The sequence below is a fragment of the Lepidothrix coronata genome, unplaced genomic scaffold (assembly GCF_001604755.1).
Source record: "Lepidothrix coronata isolate B3197 unplaced genomic scaffold, Lepidothrix_coronata-1.0 Scaffold38, whole genome shotgun sequence".
Taxonomy (NCBI): Eukaryota; Metazoa; Chordata; class Aves; order Passeriformes; family Pipridae; genus Lepidothrix; species Lepidothrix coronata.
Window position 1 is genome coordinate 6,086,016 of NW_016690218.1, and position 16,523 is coordinate 6,102,538.

General features: G+C 43.1%; 1 protein-coding gene across 7 annotated transcripts in view; it reads right to left on the bottom strand.

Moving 5' to 3' along the window:
• The window catches only part of KCNK2 (potassium two pore domain channel subfamily K member 2), a 109,451-nt gene that overhangs the window by 73,658 nt on the left and 19,270 nt on the right, over nucleotides 1–16,523 (bottom strand). Inside the window, exons 1-3 of one of the 7 annotated variants that reach the window (XM_017812967.1) lie at nucleotides 4,933–5,035; nucleotides 4,245–4,302; nucleotides 2,209–2,519 (exon numbers count right to left, since the gene is read on the bottom strand). In XM_017812967.1, coding sequence (XP_017668456.1) covers nucleotides 2,209–2,519; nucleotide 4,245 — 312 coding nt within the window. In that variant the 5' untranslated portion in view covers nucleotides 4,246–4,302; nucleotides 4,933–5,035. Of the gene's footprint in view, nucleotides 1–2,208; nucleotides 2,520–4,244; nucleotides 4,436–4,932; nucleotides 5,036–12,822; nucleotides 12,918–13,271; nucleotides 13,387–16,523 lie in introns of those variants that run through there. The other 6 variants (XM_017812969.1, XM_017812968.1, XM_017812964.1 and 3 more) reach the window with 6 other exon arrangements.

Below are 16,523 nucleotides of genomic sequence, written 5' to 3' on the forward strand. Positions count from 1 at the left end.
CCAACAAAAACTGCAGACATACTGCATTATATTGTAATAGCTGTCAGAGGTAATCCCAGAGTGACAAAATGTATTCCAGTAATTCAGCTTCTGTGACAAAGTGGTAACTAGGGTAGAAACATGACCCCATGTTTAAGACAGCAACCCAGACCTGGAAAAATTAATTTGAGGTTCTCTTTTACCATTGCTTTTCCATTTTACTTTGGACAAGTAGAATTTCTAAGTCCTTAAACAACTTGATGTAATTCATTAACAGTTATTCTGCTTAAAGAAAGGCACCTAAAGGGGTACCCTGTGCCTCAACTCTTCCTCTATAAAAGAAGTGTTACAGCACATTCCTACCTCCACATCGTGGTATTCTTCTTTACAGAGAAGCAGAAGGGAACAAGGAGAAATTAAGTTTTTCATTTAGCCCTACAACAAGCAAAGCAAACTCTTCCCACAACTATCTGTCATCCATGTGCAGTGGAAGGCTGTGTCCCCTCCTCATGCTTCACACGTCTGTGTTTTTCTGGTCATGCCAAGATCACTAGTGAAGATGGGAGCTAGTGCTGATATGGTTATCTGTGTTCTAATGATTGTATTGAAACTCATTATTTTACACAGAACATCAAATGGGCATTGAATGCTGATGGAGTGGTTTTTTATTATCAATCTGTGCTTCTGGGTAAAGAATCATAAATGCTAAAATATCTAAGTACTCCACAGCAAACTTCAATAGCTTTTGCCTTAAGGTCCATCTCACAGATGATGTAAGATAATATTGCTTCAAAATTTCTTTTTTTATCTTCATAAGTACAGGATCTGACCTAAAAATTTCATATGGGGCTATTTATAGTAGCTACAAGAGATATTTTTCATCAGAATGTGCTTGTATATTTCTCTGAAAGATTATTTCACATCTGCTGGTAAAACCACTGAAACCTAGTTACTACACAGCATCAAAATTACTATCTGCAGCATGTCCTCAGGCGTGCCTAGTCAAGATTCATGGAGATAGGAACTATCTGACAGCCATTTAAAGGGTAGCAATTTTGGAACACATTTTAGCAACAGGGCAGGTGAGAAATCATAAACAAGACTTTTTCCCAGCTTACCTTTAAAATTCAAAAGTAGTGCACCATAAAAATAACTCAGTACCTCAGAACTCTGCATTTTAAACTGAAAAAAACGTAGAGCATCACATCTACGCTGATGCTCAAGGCAGATCAGTCTAGAGAGGTAAAATCAACTTCTAAACTCCCAGCTATATCTGCTGTCAAAAAACACCTCCACAAAGCTTTGCTGCCCATGCAACTGGCATGCTCCAGAACTCCTGCTCACCAAGATCTGGATGCTGGCCACCCTCTCCTGCTCTCCCCTGTCTCATCTCAGGCTCTGTAGACCCAGACAGCCCCATGGCTACTGTTAAAGAAGGAGTTAATCCTTACTAATTCTTGGTAACTCCGGCCTCATATTTCATTGCCCTATCCCCAAAACCAATGTTATTTAGCAGCCCCCTGCTATTCCCTCCAGTGCCACTGGATATTCCTAAGAACATGGGATTTAGGTTAGAGTGGGACTCCAGATCTGGTTCTGTGTTACTGCAAATAAATATTTCCTATGGTTCTGAAGGAAGTGACCTGCAAGGGTAAAGTCACGTTAGTAGGAACACACCAATGCACATCATTTGTGGATATGCCTTTAAGAAGCAGAGGAGTTTGAGATTTAAGATCAAAATAGGAAGTCCATGGTACTTTCCTGTCTTAAAACAAAATCAATAAAAAGAAATATACAGCTGGAAGGAAAGCTAGCCTGATGAAATCACAGTAAATTAGAAGTCCTTCAAGGCAATGGATGGTGTAGTTTCTTCCTCAGAATTAGGCACTTCAAATATTGACAGAATTAGTAAGGCACAATCAATACACCAATTCCTTCGTGAACTATTAATTATATATATTGCTGATGAATAATCATTTAATTAGCATAATGGGAGGCTTCAGTGAAAAGGCTGTCTACAAAGCATACTGGACCTAAAAATAGCAATAGCTTTTCAACCATGAGGCTTTGCATGAAAATGCCATTGCTCAACTTCTGGTCTTAACACTTGTTACATCACTTGGCCAATACAGATCTTTGCTTACAAAGGTTTTGCCCCTTATCACTGTACTACTACCATGTATAATTTGTTCCTCTAAGGCATGGTGACAAGGGTTTGGTATGGATTACCTGAATCAGTTCATCAAGCTCTGTTGCATTCACACAAGAATGCTGAGATACAAACGTCTGCTTCTGAATCACAATGGTGGTTCTCTGGGAGGTCTCATGAGGCTGCTCCAGGGCTTTAAATACTGTTGCTCCAATTATTAAATACACGACTACCACCAGAAAAATTGTTGAGACTGTCTTCCATTTCATAACATTAATAGCCGAATCGTTTTCCTCCCGTGAAGCAAGCACGGTAGGCTTGGTGGAAAATGATAATCTTGGTTTGGAGTTTTGAGTAGCCGATTTGGGATCCAGCAAGTCAGGTGCCGCCACTGGCAAAAACAGAAAAAAAAAGTTAATGTTTACAGTGCCACTCAGATTTTGTTAAGTGAACTTCTTCTCAAGCAATTACATAAATTCTGTTGCTTCTAATTGGAATTCTTAACTGTTGAATCTCTGTCTTACCCCCATGGCACCTTACAGCAAATCAACATGTTGCTCTGAGTAGTAGTATCCATTTTACAGGCATACACACATTTGCAACATTTTCTATGTGTGTCCCTTTGTCATTTGCAATCATTTCCAAAAGCAGATTTCAGCTACACTCTTGCATTTCATTAAATTACTACAAGGTAGTATTTTGCTGCAGACATTCTTTTCGTCCGCTGCTCTCCTGAGCACTGCTATGCAGCTTTCCAGCTGTGTTTTACCTCAGTGTTCAGAAGTAGCAGGAAAATACAAAACCTTCTGTCCTTCACCTATTTTGTACTGTCCTCTGACAAATTCTCTCTGAGAACAGTTGTGAGATCACTTCCAAACTCCCCAGACAAAACCGTAAAAACAAGACGTTGCTCAACCTACTGGTCTTAAAGTGCTAATTGCATATCGATTACACCTCTCAGAAAACACGAGTAAAACACATGTGTACTTACTGGAAGAGTGATACATTTGTTAGAGTGGGTATTTTTATTTACAGCTACAAAAACCCACCGGGTTAGGAAAAGAGCATCTGAGTGTGTTATCAAGTATCTGGATAACTCATGTGACTACCAGCAACTACATGGGCACCAAAAAAAAAAAATCCTCCACATCAAGTGCAGGTAAAGGTCTCCTGTGGGAAGATGGCCACAGCAGTGACCACACAATCTATATTTAAATTGTTCTGAATTACAAGTATGTTTTGAATGGCCAAGACAACGCTTCCAGCTGCCGGTGGGAAAAGCCCAGATCTAAATCTAGAGGAAAGTCTCCCTCAGGACGGTGGAGGTGGGACGCGTCCCTTCAGGGGAGGCGATGGCCCTTGGCAGTCACCGAGTGGGCACTCGCCGGGCTCTGACACACACCTCGGCGCCGGGGGAAGGGGTCGGAAGGGAGGGTGGCAGCCCCGAGCCGGGTCGGGCGGGGACCGGGGACCGGGGACACCCCTCACAGCCCGCGGGCTGGGCGCCGGGCACCCCACGGTGTCCCGCCTCCCACCGCCCCGGCCCCCGCCCCACGGGCACTCGGGGGTCGGGCACAGCCCCCCCGCCCCCTGCTCCACACCTTGGCGGGGGAAGCCCTTCCTCGCCACCGCCTTGTCTCCCGTCGCAGCCCCCGAGACCCTCCGAGCCCCCAGGGACGGTGCCGCGGACCGCTCCCCGCCCGCCCGGAGCAGCGCCGACCCGCCGCGGCCGCCGGCGGTGAACAAAGGAGCGGGCACCGGGCACCGCCGCTCCGCCGCCCGCCCCGCCGCCCCCTCCCCGCGGCCGGTGCAATGCGCCGGGGTTCGTCCGCTGCCCCCGAGGGGCGCAGCCCCGGTAGCCCCCGGGCAGCTGCCGCGGGCTGGGATGCTCCGCTGCGGGGAGCGGAGCGGGGGGGAGGCGGCCGGCGGCGGGGCCGGGGCGCGGCGCGAGCGGGGCCGGGAAGGGAAGGGAAAGGAGCCAGGCAAGGTACAAAGGGGCCCCGAGCCACCGCGGCGGCGTGGGGAGCATCCCGGGGTCCGGCGCGGGGGAAGCAGGGGCGCATGCAGCATCCGCAGGGCTGGGAGCGGGGAGGCACGCCATTGTGCTCGTACTCACTTCTTATTTACCGACCCGGTGCCCTCTCCTCGCTCCACGGGCAGGCATTTTTTCAGAGCTTGGGTAGATACAGTTAGAGCAAATAAAAAAAATTAAAAATTAAAAAAAAAAAAAAGAAAAAAAGAAAAAAGAAAAGAAAAAGGAAAATAAAAGAAAGGCTGGAGCAGACCGAGAGGAAGAGGCTGATGGATGGGTCTGTAGGAGAGGGAGCGGCAGGGGCGGGCGGGCTGGCAACGAGGATCCCGCCGGCTCCCCCCGGCCCCGGGGCGTGCGAGGTGCCTCACGTCGCGCATCGCGCATCGCACATCGCGGCGCGCCCGTGTGTGCGAGAGTGTGCGAGTGTGCGTGAGTGTGTGCGAGCGTGTCCGTGCCCACCCGTGTGCGTGTATGTGTGTGTCCGTGTGTGCTGCGCTGCGCGGGGCGTGCGGAGCAGCCCGAGCCCGGCGGTGCCTTTTGTGGGGCGGCGGGGCAGCCGCACCGCTGGCTGTGTGTGTCCCCCCCGCCCCTCCGCGCCCCCTTCCGCACCCCCCGGCGGAGGGGGGGGCAGCCCCTCTCCGCTCCTCGCCGCTCCCGGCCCGCCAGGGATGCGCGCCCCTCCGCGCTGGCACCCGGCTGGGCGGCGAGCAGATGCTGCGGGGACATGGGGAAAAGATGGAGGGGGGAGGCGGCGGGGGAGACAGAGCGGTACCTGCGGAGACCAAGGTCTCGCCTGGAAACGAGCGAGGAGAGAGGAGGGAAGGAGGGAGGAGAGGAGGAGAAGGCACCGGCCACCCCCTCTGGCAAGGCAGGACCTGCCGGCGGTCCCCGCTCCAGCCTCACACCCGGCTGCCTCGCCAGAGCCTCCCTGTGAACTTTTGAACTGTCCGAAATGTCACCACATTAGTAGGAATTGGGGGACAAGCGGGGAGACCTCGGCCCTCGCAGCAGAGCTGCGCGGGGCTGAGGAGCCGGGCGGCTCCGTCCTTCTCGGCTCGGCCTGATTTTAACCCGGTGCTTGGCTGCCTGGTGTGTTGCTGCAAGGAGTTAACTAGGTGGGATCTAGGAGTCAGGGATGGTAGCTGCTCTCCTATCGCACGCACCGCCTGCGCACCGCCTTCTTCCATTTCAGTCTTGATAGATACATCAGAAATGCTGCTTCAACTGTGGTTTCTGCCACTAAAAAGCTTGAAATTATTCTTGCTATCTTTGCCGCTGGCTAACTCCCCTATTTCCCACCCCCTATCACCAGCGACACTATCCATGGGTCAGTTGTTCACACTGGGGTGCTGAACATCCAGACTTGTCTAAAAGACAGAAGATGATTTACCAAGAGAAACCAAAAACTGCTCCCACAACCATTCTCTTAAAAGTCTCTGCAACCACTTAAAAAAATTACTCACCATAACAAATGGGTATAAGTCACAAGCATTTAAAGCCAGAGGCTGTATCTGTAAAATGGCCAAAGACAGTCATACATCGGGTGTTTAATGGGCTATAATCCTGCTTAAATCAGCAGCACCATCAGCAAACACTTTAGAAGTCGCTTATTTTAACGCTTCTCCATATCAGTGTGACATAGTACAAATGAGTGTAATATTGAGTTCCTTAGGACTCCAATTTCAGCAACATCAATCACACCAATCTCCCCCAGTGTGTCCACACGTCTCCACAAGATGCAGCACAGGGCAGGAAGCTGCCTCTGCTATTTCAGTGTAAGCTGTAGCTCATTGCTCCCCATTGCTGTGAACCAGCAGCGCAGTTATCGAGTAACAGGAGCCTCTGGGCCCAGTCCAAGAAACCCTTGCAAGCAGACCTTCAGTCATACGGTCAACTTCATCGACATGGTCCCAGTCCTCAAACAACAGAAGTGAAATGTCTGCTTCAGACTACTGATACTCTCTCGCTCAAGGAATTCTTGAATATCTTTTTTATATTCCCTTTTCTCCCCAAAAGATTTCTTAATCATTAGTCCACGTAAAAGCTGCCTCTTCCTATCTCATGGAAAAGAATCATTTCACAGAATTTCTTTCAACATCCTATGGGAGAATAGGCATGAAAATTTACCTACAAGTGGAACCTGTGTCTATAAAAAATACTGTGGAAAATAGTACTACATGCCTTTCTTTAGCAATCTAAATATTTGGAATGAGATTCTGTTTTTCCTTGAGGGAAGGAATTATTATTAAAAGCTGAAAAAGGCTCATACTCATTGCCTACAAACTGAAATCAATGGGAAGCCTTCCAATAGCTTCAAGAGGGTTTGGAGCAGGCCTTAAATTTAGGCATTCCACCCAACGGGCAGAAACCATTTGAGATCCACTCCAGAAGGTGACTGTGTTGGTGCCTTAACTTCCATGGTTGAAGAGCTGTCTCTGTGAAAGTAGTTATTTCTATTAATTACCTAGTAAATATCTCCAACATCTACTTTCAGTTGGCTGATATTTTCCACCTATTGTGATTCCAGATGCAGTCCTCAGCTGGAGCTTACCCCTTACTTAGAGAAGACTTGAGCTATGCATTCTCATTTCTACTAGGGATATGAACACTCCACATACAGCAGTGACAGATATCTTCAAATCCAGCAAGAAAACCAGTTATTCTTTTTGTGGTCTACAGCAATAACTATTGTGTATAGCAACTCCACTTTCTGGAGGTCTTATATAGCACCAGCATTTCCTCTATGGAGTCATGCCCTCCGATATTTTTTCATAATGTACCCCACACATTGTTTGAATATTGTGTGTGACCACTTTGCCCTCAAATTTGGAACTGACATTTGACTAGTTTGACACATCAGGCCTGAGGTTTATTAAACAAACACACTTAAATGCTGCATATCACTGACAAATCTTCCCACCAACCAACATGAACAAGATTAAGTAGTAAAAGGGCTACAACACAGAGCTCCAGCCTTGCACACGAATGGGCTTGCTGCTGAGCCAAAGAGATTTATCTGAACAAACCGGGAAAAAAATGTTTCTAAGATTAAGTATAAGCAGGTTTGTGTATTTCATACTAACATGAGAAAAATTCACAAAATACAGGACTGTCAAATGGTGTCTAAAAATGTATTGACATGAATTTAAGATGACCACAATACTCACAGACGGTGCTTGCTGGAAGCTGTTCAACTCTTTGAAATGCTAAAAGTAGGCTCAGCCAAGAGGGACAGGCATGCAGCATGCAGAGGAAGTCAAAGTTACATGATAAACGTAGTAATCATGTATTCATAGAAATAACAGCTGTAGATGATCTAAACGTAGCTTTGACAGGACAGGAGGTCACTTGCAAGGAAATAATTATTCCAGAAAAATATTGCCCTTGAAAGACCAATTTAAAAATCATATGTAAAAAGTATTCTTACCTTTCTCTAACACTTTCTCTTTCTAGTTGTAGGAGTTATCCCCTCCCTGGAAGGCCACAAACAACACTTGCCTTACACCCAGAGCAAGAGGCTTCTGCTAAGCCTTCACCTTTCTGAGCAGTAAATGCTCTTCTCCTTTAACCAGATTTATAATGGGAGGCACCACATATTCCAGCCTTCTTCATCCTTACTTACTTGCCAAGGATTTCTGCATTCCCAAAGGACCGTTAGGGCAAGGGTTCCAGTGAGGGCATTTGCCTTGCTGACTTCAACAGCAACTTCTTTGTATGGGCTCCCATTTAATTTGCCACAGGGGACCTGAACCTTTGATCAAACAATGTATTGCTACAGGCTTTGGGCCTTGCTGTGAACACAGCATCCTCCCCTCTTCCTCATGATATGAAAGAACGAAACCTCTGCCTCTCTTCAGAATTTGGTCAAACTATACACCCAGTTAGAGTCAAGGATAAACCTTTGCTACTGCTAAGTTTTATTACAAGAAAGCTTAGCAGAAATACTACTGGACTTGTATAGTAAGTTAATTTTAAGGGTTATTTTACTTATTCAGCAGAACTTAACAAATTACTTGTCTCTTGACTTCTTTGGAGACATTAAAAGATCTCTGTCAGTTCTTTATGGATAATTATGACATTAAGGCCATGCTGCATCACTGTATTCTGCCATTAAACCATTAGTAATATCCTGCTATGGGAATTTAAACTAAACGAGAAACTAATGGCATACAGCCTGCTTCTCTTTTGTGCAAATAAGAAGATAGACCATGTTCTTTGCAGGCAGTAAGAACACTGGTCTGCTCACAGTGACCACGCTGAAAGCGCACCCTCCCACTAGGAGGGCAAAGACAAGGCAACATGCAGGAGATACTTGCAGGAAAGTGATACTCAGCCCTCATCTGCCTCTGAAACTGGGAAAGCCTTAAAGTAGTCCTCCTATTTAAAAACGTGATCACTTTTAATTCACATCATGAAATGAGTTAAGCATATGCAGTGCAACCAGAGTATGTATCACAGAATCATAGAATTATAGAATGTTAAGGGTTGGAAGGGGCAAGGCCTTATCCAACCTTGCTTTGAACACTGCTAGGGCTGAGTCATCCACAGCCTCCCTGGCCAACCTGTTTGACTGCCTAACCACCTTCAGAGTAAAGAATTTTCTCCTAATATCTAACCTAAATTCTCCTCTTTCAGTTTGGACCCATTACTCCTTGTCCTACCACTACAGTTCCTGATGAAGAGTCCTTCTCTGGCTTCCCTGGAGGCCCCTTTCAGATACTGGAAGGCTGCTGTGAGATCTCCATGCAATCTTCTCCAGGCCGAACAGCCTCAACTTTCTCAGCCTGTCTTCATAGGGAAGGTGCTCCAGTTCCCTAATCAACTTTGTGGCCTTATCTGGACTTGCTCCAACAGTTCCATGTCCTTCTTATGCTGGGGACACCAGAACTGTATGCAGTACTCCAGACAGGGTCTCACAAGAGCAGAGTAGAGGTAGAGAGCCACCTCCTTCGACCTGCTAGCTATGCTCCTTTTGCTGCAGCCCAGAATTCTGTTGGCTTTCTGGGCTGTAAGCGCACACTGCTGGCTCATATTGAGTTTTTCACCAACCATCATCCCTGAGTCCTTCTGTGCAGGGGTGTTCTAAATCAATTTGCCGCCCAACCTGTGCCTGGGATTGCTGTGACCCAGGTGTAGACTTTGCACTTTGCTTTGTTGAACTCCCTGAGGTTCACATCAGTTCACCTCTCAGGTGTGTCAAGGTCCCTCCGGATGGCATTCCTTCCCCCAGCTTGTCAACTGCACTACAGAGTACTAATGAGTTTTACCTCACTAGCAAGATATTATGTCTACCATGAGTGTGACAAATTATTTATTCAGCAGAAAAGCCATTGTTTCTCACCTCATCAATTACTAGAAAAAATGTTTACATGTGCCCATCTATTTTCTTACAGCTCAGTTGTCAGTTTTAATTAGGTTCTAATTCTTTCCCTCACTAGTAATTCTTATCTATTTTTCCACTTGCAGCAAGTGGGGAGTTATTTTAGAACCCATACAGTATTCACTGTTGTAATTAATATTGTGAATGTGTATTTTTCTTTACTGACTTGCAAATCTCCCAGTGGATTTCCTCCCTGCCTGTGTTGTGTTACTGGACCTAATGGGATTTATTTATCACATGTTCTGCCACTGTTTTTTCATATTTGTTTTCACAAATCTATTATGCTTGAACAGCTTTGAAGCAACAATTATAACTAACTGTCAATGCCATTCTCATCAATGATAAATGTGAATTGCCATATGTCAACTTTATTATGGATTATTTATGCACAGGAAAAACTTATTCTTACTTTGAATTACTGATCTCCTTGAGGGACAGCTAGTAGTGCTTTGGGATGATTACAAAATGCTTCTCTGTAATCATCAAAATGTTCTACAAAATTGCTGGCTTGTAGTTGGTTTTTAATTTTTTGTAGTTGGGGTCTCTTCAAAACAGGAGACTGAAAACGGTAGTATCTGTCTGTCCACATCCACTAGTACCAATCATGCAACTGATCTTCATGGTGTTACTGGATAACTTATGAGATAGAAACCTAATCTCTGTGTTGTCTTTGCAGACTGGAAAAAGACAAGGACTATTTTGAAAGAAAAAAACATACATAGAAGACTGCACACCTCAGGCCTGACAAAAATGTCTGTTTCTAAAGGCAGTTTTCCTTGAGTCACTAAGCAGGTGCTTACTTTTAAACTATATCTTGAGGAGCTGAAGATTTGATTTTTGTATTTGTAAAGTACTATATCCACATCTTAGGTAACTCTGGAATTAGTGACATAGATGTATGACACAACAATCTGTAAATAAAATCAAATACAGACAGAGGACACTGGAAACCACCTAAAATAACATTAGTACTTTTCTTTTAGAGTAATCCACAAATAAGATTTGGAAGAAACAAAACAAACCAGACAAAGACAAGAGAAGAGAAAATAGCCCAGGAAATACTAAAGAAGTATCATGCAGGGATAATGAAAGAACTTGCTAGCAGAAATAAAGAATACGAATGAGGAGATGAAAAAGGAGAACATTAAGTATCATCTATGTTTTAAAACCACCAGACTTACTCTACTTGGCTTCAGCCATAAGAGGAAGTGTAATGAAATCTATGAATTATTTTCAAATATACACCAGAGATTGTTTTATGGCAATCTCTACGTGTTCAGCTACATAGGGATATGTCTGGAAAGGATGCTACAAATTTTTTAGAGAAAGATAGCATTTGTTAGTCTTTTTTTTTTTCCCTAATAGTTTGTTCTAAGGCTTGTTCTTTCTGTGGTGATAAAGATGCCACTAACATCATGCAGGCAGGAAGCTGGGTGAACAGAGCCCAGTTTTCATAAGGTACTTGACAGAAAGAAGAAGCATATATTGCTTCCATTCAGATGCATCGTGCATTGGCATTGCTCAGCACTTCCACCCTTGAAGACACTGTCTTCTATTTTCTTTAAAGTATAGATCTTGACATTCAGGGGTCGGTGGTTTAATCTTTGACTGACAGCTATGGACTGTGTTGGGAGGAGAACAGGCTACAGGTTCATACTCATCTTTTCAACTTTAAAGTGTCTGCTAATCTTTATATTTTTCCTAGAAATAAGGTCTTCCAGTTGTGTCCTGCCACTGATGTTAAGAATGTAAGGAAATCGAGCCACAGTTTTGTACAGTTTTCTGTTTTATTTTCAGTTGGTAGAAGGAATGTTAAAAGCTGGTCTCCAGCTCCAAGGAAATTATAGGTACAAAATATAGGGCAAGAGTGGCCCATATTTTTCTCTTTGCACAGCAAATATAAACACACCCCAGACGTAATACCCCAAGCACCAAGTAGAACCAAAAGCACTTAGGGCTGTGACTGGTGAGAAAGATATTTTGTATGACCCCTTCACATAAAAGAGCTAAAATTAATATTATAAAATTTCCATGACATTTTAGCAGCCTGGACATGAAGGTTGCTCTATTTCTAAAATTCTCAGCAGCTTAATATTTTTATAATAATCTGCCCAAAAAGATTAATTGCCCTATCACATAACTGTGCAAAGGAAAATTATTAAGAAATCATTACATTAGTGTAAAAGGTACTCTTTAATAAATATAATTATTTTTCTAAATTATTTATATTGGCAACAGATATAGTATAAGCAGCCCCCTATAACAATTTATGTAAACTTTCTGTGATTTTTTTTTTATTAAAGATGGGAGTATATCAAATTAATGAGCATGATTGCCAGGAAAAAATTAATAGAAAAGCCATAAAGAAACCAATTCCCGAAGTTATTGCTTTCTTAGCTTTTCATGTTCTCTCTAATAATGACTTTGGATATTAAAGGGATTACTACTCAAAAAATTTACCTAAGGCTTTATACAGCAAGAGTATCTCAATGAAAGAAATAAAACAAAAGCAGTGAGTAAGGAAGCCTCAGGCTGAACATTTGCACTAGATTCTTGGGGACTCATTGGCAATTTCTTTATTTTAGAGGGAAGATCTGATGATTTTTCTTACTCATAAAAATTGCCTAGAATATTTAGGAAAGTCAACTTTGATCACAATGCTGTAACTAGTAAAGTAGATTTGTGGGAAAAATATGCTTTATTCGTAACTTACAAGCTCACAGGGAGTAGGTCCTGCATCCTGCTAGCAAATCTGGATGTAATCCGGATGTGAAGGATTTTTGATATCCCTGTACATCACAGCAGAACCCCACACAAGGAGTCGTGTGGGAATTCAGAGCAAGATGCTGTATGCATAAGATTGTGCAGCCTAACACAAAAATATTGCCAACTTCTGAAGGTAGGGCAGGTATGGTCTTCACAGCAGCACACTCCAGCTGGTAACTCTGACCTCTCAGCATGGCAAACTGGCTCAAATATGGTACTTCCATGGCATATATGTGTTGCCTCCAGTTCTGGAGTTACTTCTTTGTCAGCTACTTTGGGTTTTTATATATCATTGTACAGGGGACAGATATGGTATTTGACCTGGACAGAGGTGTCTATATGCAAAATATTGACCCCAAAAAGGCTATTTATTTTCATTTCTATGTGGCTTAGTTTTCACCACTGGTGTTCTTTAACAAGCTTTCTGCTTCTGGACAGAAACATTCTTCCCATCACGCTGCTCAACATTAATGACATTCTTATGCCCAATTAATCCAGAAAATAAGACTTCCTTACCTTTCTCCTAAGGGGAGTTTATTTGGCTTTTCTGGAAGGATAGCAGAAAAAACTTTATGCAAAAGGTAGAGATGGTTACCACTTTCTTTTAAAACCTAAATAGAAGAAAAGCCTCCACCAGATTTTACATAATGGTGCAATGATTGGAAGACTCTCTCAGGATAAGGGAAAAAGGACTCTAATTATTTCTTCTGCATAAAGGCATTTAAATCCACATCTTTAACCTTCCTGGGGAGAGCCTTTCACTGGGACTGCCCCAGTTCAAGCAAGCCACACTTTGAGATCACTGATCCTAACACATTACTGGACTAACACATTACAGGACTGCACTGTCCTGTAATTTTATCTGATCGCTAGGAAATATTACTGAGCTGTATTCGTTGTTCTCACATACATATTTGTGCAAAATAGATTTTACACTTGAGTGTTATAAATAGTAATATACTCACATGGGTGCTTAGCAAGTTTAACTTCCCTTGCCATCAGCAGAAAGAATTTTACTGAAAACAGGTAAATTACCTGTTTACCCCCAGAGCAAGTACTGAGCTTGTCATTATGTTTTGCCTTCCTATTGCATAAAGGGTTTCTTCAGTCAGTTAGCTGCTGACTTCCAGCTGAGCTACAGTGTCACAGAAGGGCATTCCAAAGGAATCTTTATAGAACAGAGACTAACCTCTGTCAGACAGAGAACTGGATCCCAGCACCGGAGGGCTGTGGCAATTATTTTGGAAATTATTTTGGCTTTAAGTGCCTACTAGCTACATTGGAAAGTCAAATCACCTTGAAGACTAACTACAATAAGATGTGGCTGCAATACGTCTTATTATTTCATTTCTCATGCCTCTCTCCAGAAATATCCACTGCTTTTTTTTTAATATTAAAATTTTAGCATAATAAATTAATTTTGGTTTTGATTGAAAGCTAGACAGAGCAAAGACAGGATGCCTGACAAACCTTAAGCAGCCATGTCCTCAATATGCAGCAAATCCTTCAGTGTATATCAGTCTATTTGTACAGTCCCAAGGACCCTAAGTATCTCCTCTAGTTTGTAGGATTCAGTCTGCTAACTGGAAAAAAACCAGACCAGGTAGGAGATTAATCCCACACTATTAATTGGAACTTTCTCAGCAGGCATCAAGAAATAAGGAGATGGCCTAAAACCTGAGGGACCTCCCTACATTTCTGACGCTCCCATGACCCAGCAGGCATTAAAGAACTCTAATGTAATTCCAGTTCTTCCTGTAGAATTCAGAATTCGTGAGGTGGGGAAAGGACAGAGGGAGAAGGAGAGAAAATGTTCCTAGCTTAGTGATTATGTATATTCTTGGCAGAGGAAGACATGAGTTTGTGCTTCAAGGACTGTTTATGTATTTTAACCAATGACAGTTTCAATGAAAAATCCCAAGCACAGAAACAAATTACATCTGATCATTTCAACAGATATTTATCACTGATAGTCATCATCAGTCTTAGTCAGCAAACATTACACTGACATCATCTCCCTTCAAATTCTTTACCAAGTTTATTTGTTTGGCATGCAAGAAGACAAACCATCAAGGTTGCTGCAACACGCAGAAAATTCCTGCTAACTCAGTTCAAACAGAGTAATTAACAGAATTAATCAATTTAAACTGAATGAGATCAAAGAAATCTCCTATCAGTTGACTGTTTAGAATAACTCAAGGAAGATTAATTTCTATCCCAGTGTTCTCTTGATACCAATAGGTTGTTGATGACAGGAGAGTAGAAAGCAAGCTTTTTATCATCAGTCACTTTCATTAATACTTGACTACCTGCTGTGTACAAGGATCCACACGTTCCCCTATTTTCAGACAAGAAAGCAACCTGTCAGTAACTGCTGAATTGCTAGCCATTCAAAATGCCCACTCAGGGAAGAACTTAAGCATAGTAGCTGCTGTGTAGAATATTTAACAGCAAGTTATATATGGAAAAACACAATTTATATTTAAAGTATCACACCCAGCCATGTTTCTCTTAAAGTAAATAATATTAAAGCTGTATGTAACAATTACTGATGAACTAACAGAAATGCATCCTTCAATACACTACTTGCACATACAAGGCATCTGTATTTTCTACATATACTGCATTTACACTCTAGCTATAGGCTAAAAATATATATCAGTATTAAAAAATATTAGCATATCATAGGGAGCTTATAATAATGAATAAATATCAATAGTTTAATGAACTTGTTTATACAGTCCTGTAATGCAAAAAAAAAAAAAAAGATAGAGCTATCACCTAGCTGAAGAGACTACTGACATGGAAATGTGTGACTTCCTGACCCGCAGCATGGGACTCCTTGTGTCACCATAAGTGTTCCTCAGGCTGCTTACTACAGACATACTGACATACCAGATGCTGCAGTAGCAAAGTCTGTAACTTTATGTTCCTTAGACCCATATTTTCTTGATGCTACAGAATGTATAATGTCAAGCTGGAGACTGGAGGTTCATCAGCTTGTGAAAGGAATTACATGGTCCAGCTGATTCCAATAAGAGAGGACAAGGGTGTCCTTCTTCCAGTCCAGATTCACATCTTATCAGGTACTGTGTACTGATGCAATGCATTTTATTTACACTGCTAAATAAAGTCAATCAAGCTTTGGTCATTATCTCTTGTGAGATAAACAAGACCAAGCACAGCAGATGCAGATCAAAGTTAGAGTCTGAGTTCCCTGTATGGGGCAAGTCATGAAAGGAACAAGAGGAACTCATAGTGGTCTCCTGGAACTGCTATCAGCTAGGCACTGAGCAACACTAAGAAAAGGAAGTGTACTAAACCCTGACAAGTTCTAGGATTTAAATCCCTCAAGGGAGGAACTGTCCGCACTTCAGATTCCATATGTTGTTTCGGTGGGCTTTTTAAAGTACTTGACAAGGACAGAGTAAAAGTGGGAAGAAAAGAAGGAAAGGGAGAGAATAAAGGCACCACTTGGTGCAAGTCAGTAGCTGAGACGTCCACTCAGTCAACAGCAGAGGATATCTAGGCTACATCTTTTACGTCCTTGTGAATGCTTTAACCAACAAGCCATTGGGTGGAGCATTCTTAAGCCCCAAATAGTTAGCTAGCTGCTTATGATTTCAGCAATAGAGCATTTTCTATTGGCACCCGTGTCCTAACAGGCCAAAATGGAATACATTTATATATACTTTATTCAGGCAAATTCTCATCGACTTCAAAGGAAGCCTAAAAAGTTACGGCATTCAGTTCTCACGTTATCTATGGCTGTGTCTATATTCATGTTCCCATGCATGCCTTGGCACGCCCCAGGGTCCTGCTCCACAGAGCGTTCAGACCAACGCCCAGCTACAACAAGCCATGGCTCATGCTCAGGCTCTGGGCTTAAGTTTTCCTTGGCATGAGACCTGAGTCTGAGAGGTGCAAGGACAAGGGATTGATGCACACCTGCGTCCAGCCGCAGTACAGCAGTGACAGCCTGCATCTGCTTCTGAGCCCAGGGAAATGGGAAGGACTCCCACATACCATGACACAGAAGTAGCCTACCCACTTAAGAAGTTTCCATGGGTGTTCAGCAGAGCACAGCTCTCAGAAAATATTAACTGCAGGAAAGCACGAAAGGCAAACACTAGAAAAAATGTACTTGGAAAAAAGTGTACACAACTTGGGTTTGGATAAAGTGGGACTACGATGGAAACCACTTACCCATTATGTTC